The sequence below is a fragment of the Dipodomys merriami genome, unplaced genomic scaffold (genome assembly GCF_024711535.1).
Source record: "Dipodomys merriami isolate MVZ:Mamm:240054 unplaced genomic scaffold, mDipMer1.0.p SCAF_44, whole genome shotgun sequence".
Taxonomy (NCBI): Eukaryota; Metazoa; Chordata; class Mammalia; order Rodentia; family Heteromyidae; genus Dipodomys; species Dipodomys merriami.
The window spans coordinates 3,044,959-3,069,824 of record NW_027206002.1 but is presented as its reverse complement, the minus strand read 5'-3'; the positions used below and the strand labels follow the sequence as shown (position 1 = coordinate 3,069,824).

At 48.7% G+C, this 24,866-nt stretch overlaps 1 protein-coding gene across 1 annotated transcript in view; it reads left to right on the top strand.

The window, feature by feature from the left end:
* Positions 1-24,866, top strand: part of Col23a1 (collagen type XXIII alpha 1 chain) — a 200,963-nt gene that overhangs the window by 156,507 nt on the left and 19,590 nt on the right. The window contains exons 5-10 of the mRNA XM_069993802.1: positions 2,054-2,080; positions 16,317-16,343; positions 17,930-17,956; positions 19,620-19,646; positions 23,685-23,801; positions 24,678-24,713. Of these exons, the coding sequence (XP_069849903.1) occupies positions 2,054-2,080; positions 16,317-16,343; positions 17,930-17,956; positions 19,620-19,646; positions 23,685-23,801; positions 24,678-24,713 (261 nt within the window). The remainder of the gene's footprint in view (positions 1-2,053; positions 2,081-16,316; positions 16,344-17,929; positions 17,957-19,619; positions 19,647-23,684; positions 23,802-24,677; positions 24,714-24,866) is intronic.

The window sequence follows — 24,866 nt, the reverse complement described above, 5'->3', positions numbered from 1 at the left end:
AGTGGTAGAACACCAGCCTTGAACAAAAAAAAGCTAAGACCCTAAGCCCCTGAGTTCAAGCCCCAGTACTGTTACCAAAAAAAATAAACTAAAATCCACCCCAGACAGGATTGTATTATTTTTAATTGGTAGATGAGTGCATGCATAGAATTTCCCCGGGCTTGACTTGTTCACTAAAACATCCTGGACCAATTCCTTTCAAAAGAGCTGGCACAAGCCTGGTTGCATTCCTCTTTGGCTCAACTGAAGCTCTCTAGTAACCCCAGCATCAGCCCATATTTTGGAAATTCTCTGTAGCCATTGATATTTTTAAATGCTTTTTTCTCTCATAGGCATTGGCGGAAAAGACTGTGGAGTCAGGCAGGGGGGTTCCCAGAGTAAATTAAGCTTGAGTACTAGATCCTGCAGTCCCATTTCCTTCTCTGTCAAGGTATTTCACTCCTAGCTGGAGCCTCTTGAACCTAGTTGGCTAGCGGAGTTGTTCAGATACCACCTGAAGGAAAATGTCACTGCATTAAGAAGAGAGTTAGGAGCTAGGGGCCAGTGACTCACACTTGTAATCCTAGCTACTCAGGAGGCTGAGATCTGAGGATGACCCTTCATAGCCAGCCCAGGCAGAAACATCCCTGAGACTTATTTCTAACTAATCACCAGAAAACTGGAAGTAGAGCTGTGGCTCAAAGTGGTCGAACACTAACCTTGAGCAGAAAAGCTCAGGGACAGCGCCCAGGCCTGGCCCTGAGTTCAAGCCCCACAACTGACAAAAAAAAAAAAGCTGAGGGTGGGGGGGTGGAGAAGGAGTTAGAGAACTCCCTTGAACTTCCCTGACTAACCATGGACAGCTTCAAATGCAGGGGATCCCAGGGCCTAGGGAATCTGTGTTCTCCAGGGCACAGGATGGGTCTGTCTGCCTTTGATTCTTCTTGGCAGTTTTTCAGAGCCCCAATAAATCCCGATGAATCCATTCAAGAAATACATTGACAACTCAACTTGAGCCAAAAGGCACCTTCCAAAGGCATTCTTTGCAGATGAGCTGTGAGGTTTTATTGGTTGTTTTCTGACTTCCATTCCATTCACCATGATTCATTTCCCGATCAACACTCTTTAGATTCTGGGCATGTAGCATGCATGTAGCCTGACTTTGAGCCAAAAAAAAAAAAATCAAGCCAACTAAAACAAGGAGATATATCAGCCACAGCAGTATTTCTTGGCAAAGTCATTCCTGACCATTCTACCGAGCCAGGACATCTCAGAGAGCAGGGCAGTGGTTTTTATTTTTCCTAACTTGTTTAACTGTTAAATAGAGCCAGGCACCTGTGGTATGAGCCACCGATAATCCTATTGATTCAGGAGGTTGAGACCTGAGAACTGTAGTTCAAATCTAGCCCAGAAAGGAAAGGCTGGGAGACGCTTACCTCCAATTAACCACCAAAATGTTAGAAGTGGAGGTGTGGCTCAAGTGGTGGAATGCTAGCTTTGAGTGGAAAAAAAGCTCAGGGACAGGGACCAGGCTCTGAGTTCAGGCTCCAATGCTAGCACAAAATAATAATAATAATAATAATAGATCAATGGATACAGTTTAGAAACTCCCCAGTTGCAATAGCAAGGACATGGAGGGGGAGGTCGATCCATGTATAATAGGATGCTGGCAAAGGCCATCACTGCTCCGAGCAGGCCTGGCCTGGGTGTGGAGATAGACAAGCCGCCAGGAGCAATGGATGTCTCCATCCCTCTGTCTCCCAGGTGCACTTTCCCAGGTCTCCCCAACCCAGGGGAGCTAGGTAGGAGGATCCAGTACCTTCTCCAGCCCCCTATTTTTAAGCAGCATTTTTACCTCCTGCTATATGCCCCCCCCCCAAAAGCCTTCTGGTGACCCGCAGTGTATGACCTGGTGGCCCTGACGAAGGCCCACAACCCTGGATCCATCACACAACCACGCAGGGCATGGTGGGGGTGGGTGGGTGCAGGGGTGCAGGCCCTGACCAAGGTCTAAGTGTTACCATATGGTTCTCTGTTGAAGGCTTGATTATTAATGACCTATTAATTACCACAGGGGCAATCGGGACGAGATGGCTACCCGGTAATTTGTCATTTATTTTTATTTTTTGCTCTACTTTGTCTTGTCTTCTTAAGCTGATATTCTTTGCCTCTGAGCCTCTGTGACTGAACTATCGATCCGCTCCTCCCCCCCCCATCAGAAGTAGCTCATCTGTGTGAAAGGAAATAGCATAAGCTCCATTCATCCTGCAGATGCCCAGGGCTGCTCTGTCGGCAAAGCAAAGAAGCTTCTAGAAAGCGTCTCTCTTCTTCCAGCCTAGTGCATAAGCCTCTGGCTGTTGGGTACATCCTGGTCCATGCGCTCTTTCCTATCCCCACCTGCTGCATCATCAGGACCTGGACTCTGGCTGGTTCCAGTGTGTCCTTACCCCTTGAAGGTGTTCTATCGTGTTGCCAGAATTCAGCTTCCGCCTCAGGACATGTATTGAAGGCAAGAAGGAAAGGGACCCTGCCACCACCGAGTCCTGCAGAGTTAAGGACCATCACAGTAATACCTAGCGGTCCCAAGAGCAGGGGTGAGGCCAGCAGAAGGGAGAGTGGCAGGACCATCACATGAGGGATATTATCCTGTGGTCTCGTAGTGGGGTGACTCACCCTTTCTGAGCCTTGCAGTACTGATGAGGTACCGAAGGCTTCCAGCACAGAATTGGAACTGGGACTAAAAGAGACAGAGAGGGTGACAACTAAGACACAGAGTGGGTCACAAACCCAGCCTTCCAAGACTTTGTGGAAACGTGGGGCACGCACCACTCTCTATGAATCTCCTGCTGAGAGCAACCCTGCATGAAACCCAGCAGCAGGCAGCCTTTCTCTCAGACCAGAAATGTCTGGTTCTAGGTGAAATCAGATGAAGTACAAAAGCCAGGTGCCAGTGGCTCACACCTGTAATCCTAGCTACTCAGGAGGCTGAGATCTGAGGATCAAGGTTCAAAGCCAAACCCAGACAAAAAGAGTCTGTGAGACTCTTACCTGAGGCTGTGGTTCAAGCCCCAGTACCTACACCAAAGAGAAAAAGAAAAAAAAAAGGAAGAAATGAAAAAGGTAGCCATGATCTTCCTTCACCCTGCAAGAATGGCAAAAGTAAGCCACTGACCCAGTGGCTTCTCTAGCTCTGGACATTCAAAAGGATGTTGGCTGTTTATGGAAATTGTTCTGTTAAGGAGAAAGAACTACTCAGAAATTTTTTTAAAAAATAAGAAAAAGTGGACTTTTTATGGTGCTGGGAATGAAACCCAGAATTCCACGCATGCTAGGCAAGTCCTTCACCACTGAACTATAGAGCCTCATCTCAAAATAATATTTTTTTCAGTCATGGGGCTTGAACTCTGGGCTTGGCCACTGTCCTTGAGCTCTTCAGCTCGAGGCTAGCACTCTACCTCTTGAGCCACAGCACCACTTCGAGCTTTCTGGTGGTTTATTGGAGATAAGAGTCTCACAGACTTTCCTGCCCAGACTGGCTTTGAACTGTGCTCTTCAGATCTCAGCCTCCTGAGTAGGTAGGATTACAAACATGGGCCACTGATGCCCAGCCAAAATAATTTTTTTTTTGGTCTAGTTGTCGGACCTGAACTCTGGGCCTGGGTGCTATCCCTCAGCTCTTCAGCTCAAGGCTAACGCTCTACCACTTGAGCCACAGCACCACTTCCGGCTTTTCTTTCTTTTTGCTTATGTGGTGCTGAGGAATCGAACCCAGGGCCTCATGCATGCAAGGCAAGCACTCTACCACTGAGCCACCTTCCCAGCCCCAAAATAATTTGTTTTTAATAAGAGCTTTTGTGGTTCTGGTAGTTCATGTCTGTAATCCCATCTACTCAAAAGGCTGAGATCTAAGAATCACAATTCAAAGTCAGCCTGGGCCGGAAAGCCTGCAAGATTCTTATGTCCAGTTAACCAGCAAAAAGACAGAAGTGGAGCTGTGGCTCAAGTGATAGAGCACTAGCCTTGAGCACAAATGCTCAGAGATAGTGCCCAGGCCCTGAGTTTAAGCCCCAGGTCTGGCACACACACATACACACATACATACAAACACATACACACACACATACACACACACACACACATACACACACACACACACACACACACACATAAACTGGAAAGCAGGAAAGGATAAGAAATTCTAATGTACTTAATATGTATTTATAGATTTTGGAAAGGAAAACAACTTTGAGAATGAGAATGATCAATTTTAGGAAAACATTTTGTTCAGGTTTTAGGTTGGGAGTTGGTGCTTAGGTTTGTGGCTTAGTAAATTTCAGTAGCAACCTCGGGAGGATTGGGGCTACTTCCCAAAAGGAAGGAGGAGAAAATACAGAGTAGAGAGAAGAGCCGGGGAACCCTGAATGTTGTGTTTTCTGGATTCTCCCGCCAACCACGAGCACCTGAGCAGCCCTCTTCTGGTCACAATATGTGCATGTCAACTGTAAAACATTGTGAAAATAGAGAAAAGCACAGAAACAGAAAAAGTAACAGCCCTACTCCTGCTGGCCACAGGTAGAGCACCCCCATTACTGTTCCTATGGAGGTTAGCAGCTCAGCACTTTTACATGACATATCACAAGATAATTCCACATCAGGACTTCCATAATATGTATTGACTTACGTACACATACAATCAGCTGTATGCGAACTCCAAGTTATATTATTTGGACTGACAATTTTTCATCCGTGCCCATCCTGGGAATCAATGCAGGCTTATTTCCGTGATTATCTCTGCAGAATAAATGTCTAGAAGTGGAATTTCTGCACCAAAGGGATAGCATATGTTTTAGACTTTTGATGTGTACTGCCAATTTCCCTCCCGGAGGCTGTGCTAATTTACATTCCCACCAACAGTGCATGTTTCTACAAACTCTGGCCTATTGTGGGTATTATTATACTTTTCATTTCTTTAAATATGATAAGTTTATATATATATATATATATATATATATATATATATATATATATATATATATATATATATATATATCTTGTTTTAATTTAGGGTGTATTTTCATTACCTTCGTCTCAGAGATTTGTTAAGGTTTTGTTGTACTGCCACCTGGTGGTAGAGGCTGGAATTGCAGGTATAGTATTTGAAATCACTCACCTTTATTAGGCGATTTTGACCCAGGGACAGAAAATAATCTTGGAGTTAGGAATTGTGAGCTCAGAACATTGTGAGTTAAAGGTGAGGCCTGCAGTAGATCCCTGGCATGGCATCCTTGCATTTTGAGGACAAGAATCAGCCTGTATTTGGTTAAAATAGTGTTGTCATCTCTTTTGTTGGGGAAGGGAGTACCAGTACTGGAGATTGAACTTAGAACCTGAGTACTGTCACTTAGTTTTTTCACTCAAGTCTGGCTATCTATTCATTGAGACACAGCTCCACTTCTGGATTTTCGGTGGTTAATTGTAGATGAGTCTGTCACAAGCTTTCCTGCCCCTGCCAGCTTTGAACCATGATCCTCAGGTATCTGACTCCTGAGTAGCTAGGATTACAGGCATGAGCCATCTGTGCCCAAATGCCATCTCTTAAAAAAGAGACTTGGCTGTGTTCAACAAATCTAGATGGTATCACATCCTGGATTAGGCCCTGTCTCAGTCTCCAGAGAGCTGTGTGGGAGAGGACAATTTTCCATAGGATAGAAGGATGGAATGAGCAGGTACACAATGTGACTTCTACAAAGTATCTGATTTACCACAACCTTGTCCTCTAAAAAGACTCATCTGTCATTGTGTGTCCTGTAGGGCTTAACCTTGTCTCCACCTTGAGGTTTTCAGGGGTTTTTTTTAATCAGTCATGGGGCTTGAATTCTGGACCTTGGCACTGTTTCTGAGCACTTTTGCTCAAGGCTAGCACTCTACCAACTGAGCTACAGCACCACTTCCAGCTTTTCTGTAACTAATTGGAGATAAGCGTCTCTCAGGGACTTTTCTGCCTGGGCTGGCTTTGAACCACAATCCTTGCAACCCAGGGCCTGGCTACCACTTTAAGTTTTGCACAGAAAACTGAGACTTTCTCGTCTGCTATTGACTACATCAGAAGCCTCACTTTCTAGTTTTCAGTATGTGGGGGTTCTAGACCCTTCGGGTTGAACCTTCTGGCTTATTTGCCACCTTCAGAAATCAGTGTCATCATTTCTTGAAGACAATGGCAGAGTGAGGGACTGTGTGGGGAGCAGATGCTCGGGTAGAGTTTGGAATAAATCGCCCAGAGGCTGGAGGTGACCTGGGCGCTGCAATGGAAGAAGAGAAAGGATCCCAACTGGAGAAATGGCAAGGAAGTATACCGTTCATGAAGTTGAAGCAAGATGTGTGCATCTAGGATGCACTCAAGGCTAGGTTGGCAAAAGCCAGTGCACAAGTGACAGAGAAATAGCAGAAGGTGAAAGGAAAGTGGTGGCCAGGGCTTGATGGAGTAGAACCACATAGGACACAAGAAGAGGTTACTGGGGCAGGATGAGGGATTGGGGAGGTGGGGGAGTGTAGTGGTTGGGGACACAACTAACCTTGGTCTATATCTGTAGAAAACACTTGACCCAGACACAGCAGCCAAGGGTTTGAAGTCCTGCCTCCCCCCCCACACACACACACACACAAAGCTTCCTTTGAGGACAGAGAGGGAAAAACTGTCAACTTACCCCACAAGATGCCCAGGAGCAAAGGCAATGATTAGGGGCTGGGTCTCAGCCTTGATTGACAGATGAGGAACGCAAGTAATGAGGGTGATGAGACTTAGCTGACAGAGAGTCCACACCCATGCCAAAGCCTAGATTAGCACCCAGGCTGCAGGATGCCATCCCACAACACCAGCCAGCCTGCGCATCAGGAGTGGGCCCAGCAAGACTAGGGGAGGAAGAAGGTTCCAGAGCTACCTACATGTGACCAGGAGAATTCTCTCATCTTCCATAGAAGCAGACATTTCCTGACCATTCTACTGTGGGATCCAGCCCCAGAGCTATTGTCTCCTTGATAACCCCTCTTTCTGCTTTTAAAAACAAAAACAAGGTCTAACTTAAAGAATCCCGGTCAAGCACTCTGGCTCATGCCTACAATCTTTAGCTACTCAAAAGGCTAAACTCTACAGGAGCACCACTTATTTATTTGTAGCCAACCTGGGCTGGATAAAAGGGCCAAAAGTAGGGCTAGAGGCATGGCTCAAGTAGTAGAGTGCCAGCCAAGCAAGCAAGCCAAGCAATGTACAATTTAAGGCCTAGAACCAGAAAAAAAATTGTTTTTTGAGAAATGAGAGTTGGTGAGACTTTCAGGCCAGCTCTGAGCAGAATCCGAACTCTAAACCCCAGCATCTCCTAAGCCTGAGCGCCATGCGCAGGACCCATCTGGCTAAGCTCATGGGACCCCCAGGAACAGGGACTGCACATTGTCCTCCAGCATCAATCATAGTACATCGACAACTGAGGCCCATTTGGGACCGTGTAAGCTCAGGGCTGGATGTGATCTGTGAGACAGGGCCTGAGCCTGGAACCAATTTTGAAATGAATAACTGGGGTTGGACTGTTTGGAATTAATCAAACAAACAAAAAAAAAGAACCACAGAGAACCACACATTCATATGCTTTCTTGCACTGTCTAGTTCAAAAACAGCTTTGATTGTAAAAATGTAATTAGTTAAATGATTCATCCATAATACCCCCAAATTCATCTGGGTTTTTTTTTTTTTTGTCTGATTTCAACAGCCTCTAGCTCAGTCTCATCTGACCCCTACAGGGCAGTTCCCCAGCCCCCCTCCGCCCCGCCCCCACCCCCCTACCCTCAATTCTGAGCAGAGCAAGGACAAGAATGAAAACAGACTTCCTGAGTCCCTTATAATGATCCACAGATTGAAGACCCAGGGACACTAAGTTGGGCCTGCACATAAGGGTCACCATGCCAGTCTTTTTTTCCCAGAACCCCTCTCTCCCCAAACCACAACCAGGGCAGGTACTCCTTGAGTTTGCCCCCTTTGTCTTGGTCAATCACTTTGCCTCCAGTGTCCTCATGAATACCTTATGTGTGCAAGCCAAGGGACTGGAAATAGCTCGACCTGCAGGTTCCAGAAGGCTTGCCCCTTATCTCTGGTTGTAGGTACCTTCTTGGCAGGGATCCAGAAGCTTCTCCCCACACCCCCCGCCCCCCGCTCTTTTGGTGCAGGTACTGCAGTTTGAACTCAGAGTTGCACTCAAGGTTGATGTTCTACCACTTGAGCCTCCGATTCTGACTTTTGGCTGGTCAGCTGGAGATCAGAAATCTCACAGATCTGTCTGTCTTGGCTGCTTTGGAAGCCTAATCCTCACATCTCAGTCTCCTGAGTAGCTAGGATTACAGGCATGAACAAACCCAACCCAGAGGCTTTCTGTCCAGTCTCTGAGAGACCACTTAGCCAGGATTGCGCTGCTGGGGGGGAAGAGGGGGAATGGGAGTGGAAGAGGCAGGCCTGTGCCGTGCTGCTTTACCTGTGATGGTATCTTTGTAGAGCTACTCTTCAGGCTGGCTGCAGGCTGGCACCTACTTCCCACTGCCTTCAGTATGAAAGAGAAAGCTTGAACCTGCATAGGTCACTGAGCCAAGCTTGAGTTTCCCAAGGAAAGAGACCTAATAGAACGCAGTCAAGTCAGTGTAAAACTGTTCACCTGTAGCTTTACCCCAAATCAGGGACTGGCCCCACATGGGTCCCATGTGGGGGCCTCCACTGAGAATGGTCATGGTACATTGCAACCCGTTCAAACTTTGGCCTCTTCAGCCATTGAGAGAGCCAGGTAAGATGAGCCATGAGATTCCCCAGGACAGAACATAAAACTAGGTTGGCTGATACTCCCTGCCACAATGGTGGTCACGGAGCCCGGCGGGGATGGGCGGGAAGGAGTGGCATTGAGGGTAAAGGTAGCATCATGGGACAGCATCGAGGTCCAGCATCTTGTCCTCACTGGCCTTCCCAGCAGGACCACCAACAGCAGTTCAAGAGCGCCCTCTAGTGTTCCCAGACCCTTCACCTGTGCCTGCAGGAAACTGGATGTTTCATTCATTCCCTAGACAGTTCATTCAACAACTATTTCTTGTTCTCACTGGGTTGGAGGCTCCTTGGTATTTGAGGCTTAGTGACAGAAAAAAAAAATACAACCAGGGCCCTTACCTCCTCAGAGCCTGAAGTTGAACCGGAGAGAGACTCAAAATTCGTGAATTAGCTGGGTCCCAGTAGCTCCTGCCTGTCATCCTAGCTATAATGGAGGCTAAGATCTGAGGATCACAGTTTGAAACTAGCCCAAAGTCTGTGCAACTCTAATCTCCGGTTAATTACCAAAACTCCAGAAGCAGAAATGTGGCTGAAGTGGTAGAACACTAGCCTTGAGCTAAAGAAAACAAATTTACCCACGTACTGAGTTTAAGCCCAGTATTGGCGCGCGCGCACACACACACACACACACACACACACACACACACACACACACACACACACACACACACACACACACACACACACACACACACACATGAATAAAGTAGAGATCCCTCAGCCTCCATCTCTGCTGGCTGCTGCACCCTGTCCCTTGCTTTGTCGTGAGCCCTGTGACTTTGAGCCACACTTCTGGACTGCTTCACACTGCTAGGATGACATCTTTCTAGAAGCCTCTTGGGTGGACACAGGCAGACTCCCAGTTCCCATCCCCCATCCTCCTACACCCAGTGGAAGACCAGGCCCTTTTCCCTCTCCACCCCAACCAGGAGCAATTTTTCCTGATACCTGACACAGTAATCACATTTCATCCCGCCAAATATCAGTAATGGCTGAAGGTGAAATCTAAGCTGGTATTTGGGATAGGTTCAAAGGCTTTAGGGCCATAAACACCACTTCATGTGTAATATGGAGAGGTGAAATTGTTTCCAGCACATTCTGCTTTTTACAAACCATACCCTTTCCCCCAAAATAGAAGCCAGCTGGTTTCTTAGCCTTCAAGTATTGAACGGCTAGGAGATCTTCTAGGACCACAGTTCCAAAGCTGGTTCTAGGAAAGACAGCATGAAAGCCAGCCCTTCACTCTGTAAACCAGGAGCAGAGAAGGAAGCAATGATGGACAAGGCCAAGGAGTAAGGGAGAGGCCTAGTCCCTGACCCTAAGTACAGGCTTCGCACACCAGCCATCAAGCCTCTGATGCTCACTATGAGTTGGGGTGCTGTAAATGCATGCAGACATGCAAAGCACCCAATGTAAGGCTCTCTGGGAAAAGCACGAGCCATAGCTAAGCCTAGGCCTAGAGGGCTTTTCTTCCCTTGCCCTGGGTCAGGGAATTCAAGTTTAGGAAATAGTTAAGCGCCAGACTGTCTTACTGCTGTCCATGTGTGTACGAACAGCCTGGCCTGAGAAATCAGAACCATACGGGGCTGACCTGCCCAGAGGGGGCCAGCCCCCCACCCCCTGGCCCGCTGGCCAGCCCTGATGGAGGCTGGGAGGAGGACCATGGGGCCTTCACACAAGAATGTTTGCTTCCCAGGCTGGGACCTCAGATCCCAACAAACTTGTAATTTGATGAATTGTCAACATCTGGGGCATAATTACCAGGCCCTGGGCTGATAATCCTGGTAAGTCCTCTCATCCCAGTGCATTTTGAGGGCTCCACACACTCCCCTCCTCCCCCACTCTATCCCCGCCCCCTCCCCATGGGATGGGTAGCTGTCAGCATTCATTATAACCAGAAAGCCACACAGTCACCCAGCTCTGGCCTGTGGGAACATTTATCCTTGTCTGCATCTGAACACGGCCCATTGACTGTTCAGTTCTAGAGATGCCCTGGCTGATCTCAGAGTGGGTTGAGCCACAATCAGAAGGACCAGCTCCCTGCCTGACCCCCTCCCCACACTTGTCTTCTTCCCTGCCTAGATGGAGCTAGCAGAGAGTACCAGAGGCTTGAATGCAGGGCCTGGGTGCTGTCCCTGAGCTCTTTCACTTAAGACTAGTACTCTACCACTTGAGCCCACAACTCTACTTCTAGCTTTTTGGTGATTCATTGGAGATGAGACTCTCATGGACTCTTCTGCCTAAGCAGGCTTTCAACCACAGTCCTTGGGTCTGAGCCTCCTGAGTAGTCAGGATTACAGGCATGAGCCACTGGCGCCTGATTTAATGAATACCTTGAAGTCCCAGGCATGGAATCATCTGACTCCATACCCTGAACTTACTTCGTCAAAAACCTCCCCCCTTTTGCCACTCTTGGTCACATTTCTCCAAAGACAGCTCTGTGGAACCCTGATTAGGTTGGCACAGCACAGTGTCCTGGTGCTGGCCACCCAGAGGGTCTCCTGAAAGTCACCCCCATTGCTGCCTATGTCAAGGCTGTGTAGACCCCAGTTCTGTGTTGGTTGCCCACGGGGCCACATACCCAGCTTTGGGCTGCAAGAGGAGGAAACAAGGGACACTGACCTAGGACTTGACTTGAACTTGTCATTTAAAAGACCATCACAAGCCAGGTTCTGACGCTGGGCGCCGGTGGCTCACGCCTGTCATCCTAGCTATTCAGGAGGCTGAGAGCTGTGCAGTTCAAAGCCAGCCCGGGCAGGAAAGTCCGTGAGACTCTGATCTCCAATAAACCACCAGAAAACCGGAAGTGGCGCTGTGGCTCAAGTGGTAGAGCACTCACTTTGAGCTGAAGAGCTGAGGGTCAGCGCCCAGGCCCAGAGTTCAGGCCCCACAACTGACAAAAAAAAAAAAAAAAAAAAGGAAGGAGAAAAAGAGAAAGAAGGATAAGGAGAGGGAAAAGAAGAAGGAAGCATGGAAGGAAGGAGGGAAGGAAGGACAGCAGGGCCTTTACTTTTCAGAAGAGGCCAGTGAGGCTGGAGGTCATGCCTGTCCCTTGGTGGGGTCAGGGGCCGGGCCAGCTCTGGGGACTTTATCGGGTTTTTGCTCATGTGCAGCCTATAGTTTGTTTGCTTCTTGTACATCTAGAGACATCCTGGAGCCCAGCTGATCTCAGGGAAAGAGTGACTTAAGGCAGAGCTAAGGCTTGTAAGCAGCTGTGGGGGGCTCGTGGAGAGCAGAAGGCGATGAAAACCACTGGTGGTTTCCAAGGCTTTGATCATCCAGGGGAGGGCCTAGAATGCTTGGAGCACCAATCGGCTTTGTACTCTGACTCAGAGGAGGGATTTGAACCCAGGCTGGGCAAGGTCTAGCTCCCTGCCCTTCCTAGAGGAGCTACTAGTCAGCAGCCTATGACTTCTTTTTTTCTTTCAGTGCTTGCAGAAGGGTCCTGTGTTAAATCATGGTGGCCAAGAGGGCCAATGGCAGGTCGCAGCCCTTAGACTGCCTGGCAGGGTCTGAGAGTGGGGATGGGGGAGAGTTTCCCACATGATCCGGCCAAGGGCAGAAAGTCTTGGTCATGACAACCAGGAACCCGGACAGCCAGGGCAGCATCTGGTGACCTGGGTGATGGGGACCAGAGCTGTGGCTGGGGGCAGTGTTCTGACCTGGACCTCTAAGACCTTGGAATGGCCCCATTCTCCTCTCCTAAGATCCTGAGTGCCACCCCCCCCCCACAGTCCACCATTCTGAGATCCAAAGCCCCAGCCAGCCGGAAGCACTTAGACCTCAATTTTCAGAATTACCCTGGTTTCCTGCCGCCACAAGCTCTCCCAGAGCGGCCATGCACATTGTCTAGAGCATTGGCCACCGCAATGCGGGGCAGTCTGGAGTGGGGGTGGGGGGATCAAGCCAGGAAAAGCAGCGGCTTGCTCTTGACCCAGCAGACAGGATCATTAGCTCCCAGGCAGCAGAGAAGAGGAGATCAGCTACCCTGGGGCCAGGAAGGCTGTCCAGCACAGGGGGCTCCTCTGAGGATCTCAGCCCTCACTAGGTAGAAAAGGGGGCAAAGGGAAAAGAGACACATTAACCAGAGACTTAAAGATGGAAAGCACCAGAATACTCAAGGACACAGATGGACCAGATGACAGAGGCTGGACCAGCCCACCAAGAAACCCCCATGCCAGGCCAGAGTTTACCCACAGCGCACCCAGTGAAATCAGAACCAGAGAAATAACAGGGATAGAGCTATGTGAAAGTAAGAGAGGAAGGCCTCTCACCTGTTTTCCCTATTTGTTGTTTATTTGGGAAGGTGTTTCTGTTTTGGGTGTTTTCAGACAAGATTTTGCTATGTAGTCCAGGCTGGTCTCAAACTCTCCATCTTCCTGCCTCAAGCTGCTCAGTGCTGGGATTATAGGCTTGTGCTACCATACCTGTCCCCAGGTAAAAAGTTTTCTCCTCCCACATTGTCCTTCCCTCTTCCCACACTCCAACCTTGTTAGACCCAAAGAGTGTCACCAGGCACCGGTGATTCACACCTGTCATCCTCGCTATTCAGGAGGCTGAGATTTGAGAATCATAGCCAGCCTAGGCAGAAAAGTCCTTGAGATTCTATCTCCAATTAACTAGGAAAAAAACTGAACTAGCCAGGCATTGGTGGGCTGTGCCTATAATCCTAGCTTCTCAGGAGGCTGAGAGCTGAGGATCGTGGTTCAAAGCCAGCCAGGGCAGGAAAGTCCATGAAACTCTTATTTTCAGTTAACCACCAGATAACTGGAAGTGGCGCTGTGGCTTAAAGTGGTAGCACGCTAGCCTTGAAGGTAAAAGCCCAGGTCCTGAGTTCAAGTCCTACAACCGATAAAAAAAAAAAGCTGGACTAGTGTGGCTCAAGTGGTAGAGCACTGATCCCGATCAGAAAAAGATGAACAAGAGCATGAAACCTAAGTTCAAGCCCCAGTACCACCACACACATACACATACGGGAAAAAAAGTCCAAACCATTCTAGTCTCTCTCTAGTCTCTCAACCTCTTACCTCAAATCTGGATATATAGCCTTTCCATGCTTTGAACCTCCAGAACAAAGGCTGTATATGAACCTCTTCTTTCTGCTGGGTATGACAGGTTGACATCCCTCCTCTAAAAATATGAGATGCTTCAAAAAACCCAAACCTTCTGGAGCACCCACATGACAATCCCAAGAGGAAAATTCTACACAGCACAAAATTATTAATAGTGTATAAAATTACTTTCAGGCTATATGGATAATGTACATGTGAAATATAGACCAGGCTGACGCAGGTGGCTGGCACCTGTAATTTTAGCTACTCAGGCTGAGATCAGAGGATCGAGGTTTGAAGCCAGCCCAGGCAGAAAAGTCCGTGATACTCTTATCTCCAATTAACCACCTAAAAACCAAAAGTCAAGGCTGGGAAGGTGGCTCAGTGGTAGAGCGCTTGTCTTGCATGCATGAGGCCCTGGGTTTGATTCCTCAGCACCACATAAGCAGAAAAAAAAAGCCGGAAGTGGTGCTGTGGCTCAAGTGGTAGAGCGCTAGCCTTGAGCTGAAGAGCTGAGGGACAGCGCCTAGGCCCAAAGCTCAGGCCCCACAACTAGACCCAAAATCAAAACAAAAAAGTCAAGCTGTGGCTCAGTGGTAGAACACTAGCCTTGAGCAAAAAAGCTCAGGGACAGCACCAGACCCTGAGTTCAAGCCCCACAACTGACAAAAAAAAAAAAAAAAAAGTGAAACATAGATTGACAGTGTGTTTAGACTCTGGCCCCTTGCCAAAGATACCTTAGTATGCAAATGCAAATATTCCAAAATCCAGAAAACTCCAACTCCAAAAAAGGATTCTGGTCCAAGCATTTAAGATTCTGAGATATTCCACCATTGGTATTTGTGTATGTATGAAATCAACATGAAATTCATTTGCTTCATACACACACACACACACACACACACACCCCTGGCGTGAAGGTAATTTTGTAAAGTATTTTTAGTGATTTTGAGTGTGAAACTGTTTCATGGCATAGATTTTTGAGCTTTGTGGAGTTGGGATTTTTAGATGAAGGATGCTTATGCTACTCCAAACCCGGAAACCCAAAACACTCTATCTGGTTCCAAGCATTCTGGATAAGGGATAGTCAACCTGGATTGTAGTAGCACATTATCTTTCTTACTGGTGAAAACAAGTTGATTTGCTGGGTGCCAGTGGCTCAAGACCGAAAACTGAGGAAATGAGGTTCAAAGCCGGCTTGAGCAGGAAAATCCTTGTGACTCTTTACTTTCAGTTAACCACCAAAAAGCCAGAAGTAGAGCTGTGGCTCAAGTAGTAGAGTGCTAACCTTGAGGGGGGAAAAAAAAAAAGGTAAGGGACAGCTCCCAGACTCTACATGCTAGGAATGGGGCTAGGTGGACCAACTGGGAAGTAGGGAAGCCTGGAGGGCGTCATGGAAGAGGCAGTAACTATGCTGAAGATGTATAAAAGGGGGAAAGATGGAAGTGGTGCCGTAGCTCAAGTGGTAGAGTGCTAGCCTTGAGCTGAATAGCTGAGGCACAGTGCCCAGGCCCAGAGTTCAAGCCCCAAGGGTGGGGGAAAAGGGAACTGAGCAGGTAGGCAGTATGTGCTCCAGGCTATGCTGTAGGGTCTGTGGGGTTGAGGGGACCGTGATGGGAAGGGGAACAGGATCTGGCAGAGACTTAACTCTAATCTGTGTCCCCGTTGGATAGAATCCCCTGCAGCCCTGCATGGGGGGGGGGGAGGGAAGAGGAGAGCGCTCACTGGTGGACTGGTGAAGGGTATCTAGTAGGTGTTACTGTGCTGTGGTCTCTGGCTCTTTACAGACACCACAGAAGCCCTGGAGGCCCCTGAGATGCCCCAGCACTCAGCACCTACCCTGGTGTTGTTTGGCTTCTCTTGGCCGTATTCTTTTGCATGCACAATCCACAGCCATGCCGGATGCTCAGAGAACTGCCAGGACTCCTCCAGCTCAAGCTGGCGTAGGAAAATCACACAGTCTGGGTGCACAAACAAGTGGGCGGGGCACCTGCAGCCTTGTCTTTCCAACTCAGCTCTGCCTTCCTCTCTGTGACTCTTTCTCCAGCTGTCTAATGGCCCCAGGAGCTCAGGCTCCACCTCATTGGGGGAGTAGGCTTCTTCCCCAACCCCTCTGCCCCTCCCCCCGAAAAAAAACCACCATGGGATGTCCAGGCATGACACTCTGGCCCAGGGTGGGTGTCGGTCTCCTATCTGCATCTGTCACCTTGACCAGCAGCCCTACCCAAGCACTGTTGGGGGAGGGGTATCTTTAGAGAACACTTGGGGGTCAGAGGAAGGGATTGTGAGGAGCAGACAACATGCAAATGTTGTCCCCATCCTCCTGGGCTCAGGACAGGCGTTCATCTCTTGTCCCTAAATAGGCCACTGGGGCCATAGGATGTGGAGAAAATGTCATTCCTGTGTGTGACCTTTGCTCTCTCGTTTTGCAGGGCCCCCTGGGTCTGGATGGCAAACCCGTAAGTGAGAGCAGGCGGGTCCCAGGATGCGGTGGGAGTGACCATGGGGCACCCAGGGAAAGGGAACCCAGGGAGTTTGGTTCAGGGGAGAGAGAAGCCACTTGGATATATGTATGTCCATCACCTGCTGACTGCAGACATAAGCCTCTTTCCCTTCTTGCCTGTCAGATGGGAAGGTTCACTTCTGTCTTGGGACTTGGGGGTCTGTGGCCAGCCCTCAGGCAGCCTTCAGAAGTCTGCAAGTGACCCCAGCTAGCCTCAGGCACACCGTGTCTCTGATATGGGGTGAGCATCAGGCTGGGAAGTCTCAACACCTGGTCCAAGAGCTTATCATCCATGTACATCCTGAGTCAGATGAACAAGATGCACTGGGAAACACGGCACAATTACATGAACAACTGGATGTGGAGGGATTAGCAGGTAGAGATGGACCAGTGGGTTGATAGACAGACAGATAAATGCATGAATAGATTGTCCAGTGAAGTAATTAATAATTATATAGGCATGGATTTATAGAAGAAGGTGAATATATGACTATAATAAGGAGACCATGAATGATTTCATTCATAGACCAAATTATTAAAAGAAAAGGAGAGGACTGACCACGTTGGTGGACTAAACGAATAAATGAATGAATGAGCAAACCAGTTGCATTTAGGATAGTATAGAGGCTAGTAAGTAGCTCAGTATTTGGTCAAGGATATCAGCCCCAAGGTGAACTCCCCACGCTGGGGATTCTGAATACTATGAACAATGCTGTGAACTGACCTTCCATAGAAGGTCGGGATTGAAAGAGATGTTTCCTTGCAGCCAACATGGTTCACAAGGAGCCACTACCACAGTTAAACAAAAATGGAAGGAAGGGAGGAAGGGAGGAGAGAAGCGGGGAAGGAAGGAAGGTGGATGGGAGGATGGCTGGATGGATAGAAGGATAGATGCATGACTGGATGGATGAATGGGTGAACAGGAGGATTGATGTATAGATGGAAGGATGGATGGATGGATGGATAGATGGATGGAAAGGAAAATGGATGGATAGGTGTATAGGAGGATGGGTGAATGGATGGGAGGATGGATGGATGGATGGATGGATGGATGGATGGATGGATGGATAGATGACCAACCAGTTCAGGGATGATTGGGTGCCAGGCTGCTGATCTCAAAAGATAATATGCTTCTGGAGAGAAAAATCTCTGTCACAACCCACCTTACAGATTCCAGACAAACACCCCAGGATAATGACCTCTTCACCAGCATCTAGGCCCAGGCAGATGCTAATCAGTAAGGATCTGTGCCCCAAGAGAGGAGTAGCTAGTGTGTGTGCCCCTTTTCCTGCCCGTGGACCCTTGCTGGTGACACGCAGTCCCTCATCTCCCTCATGCTGGGGACTGAGGTCTGGAGCTCCCACAAGGCAAACGCAGTTCTTACTAAGGACTGACAGACTTGTGTGTAGTTTTCCATTCAGCCGCCCACTGCTCTGCTCAGCATCACAGGCCCTTCATCCCCCAAATCCGTGGGGCAGCAGGAAGGGGTACCAACTTAATCCTTCTCCTTCACACCTGTTGTTTCTCCATCTTCCTCTCCAGGGACTTCCAGGCCCCAAAGGGGAAAAGGTGAGTATTGCTGGAGACTTGTCCAGATGCCGTGGGCTGATGAAGGATTCCAGAGACCTGCCTCCCGCACCTTCCAGGGTGTGACCTTAAACAAGTCACGGCCCCTCCTAGTCCCTCCAGTTCCCCATCTATAATATAGGGCACATAATGCCTCTTTTCTAAGGTGGTTGTGAGGCTAACACTTGGGAAGGGAGTATGCTTGGAGGGTCGAGTCTGAATTCTGGCAGCAGAGCAAAACAACAGGACACAGTCTGTCCCAGCAGGGAAAGCAAGGTTCTGGGGAAACTGAATAGTGTTCATGGCTTTCTCTGTGGGAGAGAGAAGACAGAGGCAGAGGGCTAGCTGTTAGCCCCTTGTGCCCAAGACCGCCCTGATGGGCACATGCCTTGGAAGGGAGCTAAAGAGATATGTGTCCAGAGGGCTGGGAAGGTGGCTCAGTGGTAGAGTGCTTGCCTTGCATGCATGAGGCCCTGGGTTCTATTCCTCAGCACCACATAAGCAGAAAAAACTGGAAGTGGCGCTATAGCTCAAGTGGTAGAGTGCTAGCCTTGAGCTGAAGAGCTGAGGGACAGCGCCCAGGCCCAGAGTTCAGGCCCCACAACTGGCAAAAAAAAAAAAAAAGAGAGAGAGAGAGAGAGAGATGTGTCCAGGGGGCTGGAAAGGTAGCTCAGTGGTAGAGTACTTGCCTCACACGCATGAGGCCCTGGGTTCGATTCCTCAGAAAAAGCCAGAAGTGGCACTGTGGCTCAAGTGGTAGAGCACTCACCTTGAGCTGAAGAGCTAAGGAACTGCACCCAGGCCGAGTTCAAGCCCCACAACCAAAAAAATAGAGATGTGTCCAGAGCAGACTTCTCGAAGGACTGGAATGGTCAGGCCCCTTTTACCCCTGATCTGAAATTTGGAGATGCCAAGAGCTTTGAGTAGGAGACTTCGCTGGGATGTGACCTATTAGGTAAAGAGTTCCAGGCCACCATCCCAACTGAAAGACCCATCACCAACTGTGTGGCTTTGGGCCAGCTGCCTGCTCTGCGTTCCTTCTTTTCCCCATCTGTGAATTCAAACTAATCTCAAAGAGCACTGGGGAAGATTGCAGGAGAGATCTGAAAGTTCTTTGGCAATAAGGAAGACACCAGTTGGCAGGTGGCTGATTGTCTTCTCACTGGTTCTGGCAGATGCCATTGAGCCACAGAAATAATTCAAGTAGAAGCTTTGAAGCCAGAGGGAACTGGTGTTCTTGGTCTCTATTATTATATAACACACTTGCTGGCTTAATATATAATTAATATACAATTAATCAATTCATATACAATTAATCAGTGTTGTCCTTCACTGGTCCAAAGTCTGAGAAAACAAAGTGAGGACGGTTGGCCTATGCCATCATGGCTGGAGCTGTAAATGGCTAGAAGTCAGCTGTAGATCGGGGGGGGGGGGGGGGGGGGGGCGGTGGATACATGATCTCCAGCTGTGTGGCCTTGGGCAATTTCTTAGGCTTCTTTGTGACTCTTGTTTCCTCATTGGAAATAGAGATTAACAGAAAGTTTGCCTGTTTTTGTTAGCATGAAGTCAGTCCGTAGAAGTACAGAGTACATGATGAATATGAAATAGGAAGCCTCAAAAAAAAAAAAAAGCCATAGTGATTTATTTCCCTGTGTTTGGTTCTCAGGGTGCACCAGGAGACTTTGGCCCCCGGGTAAGAATGGAGCACCACCTCCCTCACCTGCCCTACATGGTTTGTGTATTGTTATTATCATATAGCGTAGCTAGATTTCTCTAGATCCCAGCTCTCCTGGAGAGCTCACTACAGAAAGAGGAGTTAGGCAGTCCCACATTTCTGCCCCTGGCCACTGTGTGAAAGCCCCCAGGCACCATGGTTTGGCCCATGCTGAATCTTTTTTTTTTTTTTTGTCGGTCGTGGGGCTTGAACTCTGGGCCTGGGCGCTGTCCCTCAGCTCTTCAGCTCAAGGCGAGCGCTCTACCACTTGAGCTACAGCGCCACTTCCGGTTTTCTGGTGGTTTATTGGAGATAGGAGTCTCACGGTCTCTCCTGCCCGGGCTGGCTTTGAACCGCGATCCTCAGATCTCAGCCTCCTGAGTAGCTAGGATTACAGGCGTGAGCCACCAGCGCCCGGCCATGCTGAATCTTTACAGTGAGAGTGCATCTTCCACATAGAGGGGATGACCCTGGTCTCTGACTAAAACTGACCTTCCCAAAGAAAGCAGGTACCAGGAAAAGCGAAGGCCAGGTGATCAACAGAGCTGACCCTAAAGCTCAGCTCTAGCATTTACCAGACAAGTGATCTTTAAAGTTTAAAGGTGCTGTAGAGATTCACTGTAGTCCTCAGCCAGCACCCAGCACCAGGGTGAGGACAGTGAATGGGGTATCCCTGCCAGCCCATCCCAACTTCACTAACTCCTGGGCAGAAGCTTAGAAATACTTTGTACTGAACCCTAGGTCTCCTCAACTGAGACTGAACACACACACACACACATACACACACAGGGTCTCAGCAGTAAATTGCTTAGCCCTATGCAAGTTCCCTGGCTGCTTGCAGCATGTTCCAGGGTAAAAAGCCCTTGCTGCACAGATTGAGAGGCAGGTTCTGGCTGCCCAGGGAAAGGCCAAGTGGAGTTGTACACCAAGTTTTTCTAAGAAGGTTTAAGGGAAGTCACTGCAACCCCCATTAATCATCTACATGTGCTGGAGACAGGAATGGAATGGAGGATAAATGAACCACTGGGAAACAATGGGCACAATCTGGGGAGAGGAGGCATTGGGGTGAGGGCTGAGGTGGGATCCTCCATCTTTGGAGTCAGGCTGGGCTGGGACCAAGCACTGCAGATTCATGGCCTTGAGTCTAGTTTCTGGGAAATGGAGGACAGAGGGGCAACATCATGGGATGTTTGTGATCTGAGCAGTTCTGAGGGACAGAGCTGTCCTGTGCTGGTCCTTTGACCAGGGACAATGAAAGCTGGTATGTCTCTGAAGTCAAAGGAAAAAATACTCATGTTATTTTGTGGCTGCTGAGAAGATGTTTGCTTTCTGGATGGCTATATGGAAGCTATTCTGCAAAGCAGGAAGGCCCAGTATGTGACGGAGTCAAGGGGTGGGGAAAGAGGCCTCCACTCTTGATGGACAGCAGCAAAGGAGCCCAAGGGAGGGGCCAACAGAGCAGACATTTGGAGCAGGGGAGTCTGCATACTCACCATGCAGCTGCCTTTCTCTGAGCTAGGTTAATTGGCTTTGGCTCCAGAAGCAACCTTGTGATACTTTTTTTTCAAACCCTCTTCTCCTGACCTTTCTGAACACACTCCTTGTTTACTGGCCTGACCAGATGGTTTTCCCACGGCTCAATGCGGGTTTTATAAGTAGAGACCACAGGGCATACAATCTCCGCCTCCTCAAGGTAGACTGGCTAAGTGGGGGGGGGGCTGCTGATTTGCTGTGTTCCCCTCTCCTACTCACCCCAATTTCCAGGGTCCAACCTCAGACATCCAGTCCCTGAGGATGGAGGGGTTGGGCTAAGCCAGAAAGAAGCTGAGGACTTGTACATATACCCAGGACCTGTCCAAGTGTCTCTACTTTCCACCTTCTGCCTCCATAAGTAAAATCCAAGCCAAACTGGGAGGGGCCTCTATGCTGTAAAAAGGAACCACAGGAAGTAGCAGGGAACACTTCCTGGTTCAATGTTACACAGGCAGTTGACCTAACCATAATGCCAATTTTCTTTCCTTCTGTCTGGAGTTCCGTTTTGAAAAGGACCTCAATGGTACCAGACAGATCAGAAAAGCTGGATGGTAGTAGACATTCAAGGCTTCTGATAAATGTTGTTCACTGGGAAAACAAGGGCATTATGTTTTAAGGGTGATTTGCTAGAAAGCTGAACTCTTTTCCTGTCATGGTGACCCATGGATGAAGAGTCATCCAAAAGAGATCTTGACCGTGAAAGGAGGCTCTGCCCCTCCTAGTTCTAATCCAGAGGGAGTGAGTACCTTCCCTGGCCCCCACAGACTGCATCTGTAAAATGGAACAACAAAGGCCCCTTAGCTCATCACAAAGGTTAATAGCAATTATCTCAGCCAAGTGCCAGTGTAATCCTAACTACTCAGGAGGCAGAGATCTGAGGATCATGGTTTGAAGCCAGCCGGGGCAGGAAAGACTGTAAGCCTCTTATCTCCAATTAACTACCAGAAAATCAGAAATAGTGCGGTAGCTCAAATGGTAGAGCACTAACTTTGAGCAAAAAAAGCCAGTGCCCAGGCCCTGAGTTCAAACCCCCCCACAATTGGAGAAAAAAAAGAAAAGCAATTATCTCTGAACTACTGGTACTATGGCCTGATGTGCCCTTCACTGGGCCCTGTGCTAGGGTTGGGCAGTAAGAAGGTGCCAGTTAGCTGGATGCCAGTGGCTCACACCTATAATCCTAGCTATTCAAGAGGCTGAGATCTGAGAATCAAAGTCCATGAAATTGTTATCTCCTATTAACCACGAAAAAGCCAGAAGTTGAGGTTTGGCTCAAGAAGCCATAAGCAAAAAAATCCAAGCAAGAGTGGAAGGCCCTGAGTTCAAGCCCCAGTACTGGCATTCGCATGCATGTACACACACACACACACACACACACACACACACACACACACACACACACACACACACACACACACACACACACACACACACACCATGGTGTCAGTTATATTATAGGTTTCCCCCATGCAGAGTGGGCATAAGGTGAAGGCCCTGGTTGCCTGAGGTCTGACCCAGTACTAACATTGGATCCAATCATTGAGGACTTGGTGTTGCATGAGACAATATTCCCCTTTCTTGCATTTCCTTTAATATATATATATATATATATATATATATATAATATACATTGGTTCATTATTTTTATCTTGATATGATTATAGACTTACACGCATGTGCAATAAATAGACACCCTACATACCCTTCATCCAGTTCCTCTCAAGGATGGCATCTTGCTTTACTGTTGTTTAATCTCACAGCCAGGAAATTGACATACAACCCACTAGCCTTATTCAGACTGACCTAATTTTTATACACCCTCATTTGTTTGTGTGCTCAAGTGTGTGGTTTGTTCTATGCAGTGTTATTACATGGATGCATTTGCATAATGGGTGCATTTGTATAATTTTGCCATTCAAAAATGTTTTGTAAGCCGGGCACCCGTGGTTCATGTTGGTAACCCTAGCTACTCAGCGGGGCTGAGACTGCAGTTTGAAGCCAGCCGCAGCAGAAATCTGTGAGCCTTTTATCCACCAAAAAGCTGAAAATGGAGCTGTGGCTCAAGTGATAAACAGCCAGGACCTGAGTTCAAGTCCCAGGACCAGCACAGAGAGAGAGAACCAGGAATTTCTTTCAGGAGACACTCGGTTTCCTTCAGGAAAGAAAGCAGGGTGGCACGTGTACTTTTACCTATTTCTAGCATGTGTCCTCTCCTAAACACCATATCATAGGCTTCAGGTGCTGAACAGTTAGCTCATTTTCTTGGAGTATAAAAGGTCCTGTTGGGCCTCTTAAGTCAATAGATAGCAACCTATCCCTTTGTAGGGCCATGGAGAAACTCATATTGAAAACTGTCCCTTTCAGCCTGTCTCAAGGGCGGAGGAAGCAGAAGGCCTAGGGACCGCATGTCTAAGGAGCTTTAGGGGCGGGCGGACTGGGCCTCCTTCCCTTCATCCTTAAGGTCATGCTAAACTCCATGTCTTTTAGGGAGATCAAGGGCAAGATGGAGCTGCAGGGCCTCCGGGGCCCCCTGGACCACCTGGGGCCCGTGGCCCTCCTGGTGACACGGGGAAAGATGGACCTAGGGGGACTCAAGGCCCAGCGGTAAGAAAAGGCATGGAGTTGGGGCATCCCAACTTTGGCCCTGTACTGACCCAACCCCAAACCCTGACCCCAGAGCCAACCTCAAATCCCAGTTCAAACCCAACCCCAACCTTCACCCCAATCCAGACACAGAACCTAAACCCAACCTTAACTTGAAGCCCAATCCCAATTCAAATCCTGTCTGTGACTCTAGATCTGAGCCCTAACCCAGTCCCTTGCCCCAACCAAGCCTAAATCTAACAGTGACCTCGTTCCTCACCCCCAAGACCTTGGCCCCAAACTCATTCCCAAGTCCAGATTCATGCCTCCAATTCACACTATTACCCTGATCCTAATCCTGACTCCCTGTAGACTCTGACCCTGATTCCAAACCAAGATTGATGTCCCAAATAGTCCCATAGCCCCTGACCTTAGCTACAGTGAGCCCCAGTCATCACCCCAACTGTCCCCCCCCAGTCTTCTCCAGCCCCGCTTCCCCTGCCTGCCCATAATGACTCGTTAGACTCAGCTTCCTCTTGTAGTCCTAACCCAAACACTGAAGGCCTCACACACCTCACTCAAACACCCCCAACCCTACCCCAAGGACCCCAGCCTGTCCTTCCCTTCCAAGACAGAACCCAGTCCTCCACCCAAATGCCCCAGAATCCCCTATCAGGGTAGCTCTGCACAGTCGGCCTGCCCCTTCCTTGTTGTGTTAGACACAAGACTCCATAAGCCTCAACCTGCTCATCTGTGAGGTGTAGACACCAACCCCCACTTGGCAGAGTTCAGGGAAGATGAATTGCAATTATGTGCTTAGAGCCCCAGCTGTGAGACGTGGGGCTCAGTTAATGTGACATCCTTGAGTCCCTCAATGCTGTTCTTCTGTTACCTCAGGGTCCCAAGGGAGAGCCTGGACAAGATGGTCAGATGGTGAGTATCGGGGCATTTCCAAGGCCTGGGCTGGCAGACCCGAATGTTAAACCCCTTTCTAACATACATCTGGGATGCCTACGTGCGTACATGCATGTGTATGGGTGCACGCATGTGGCCAGGCACTGTTGGCTCTCAACCATCATCCAGGCT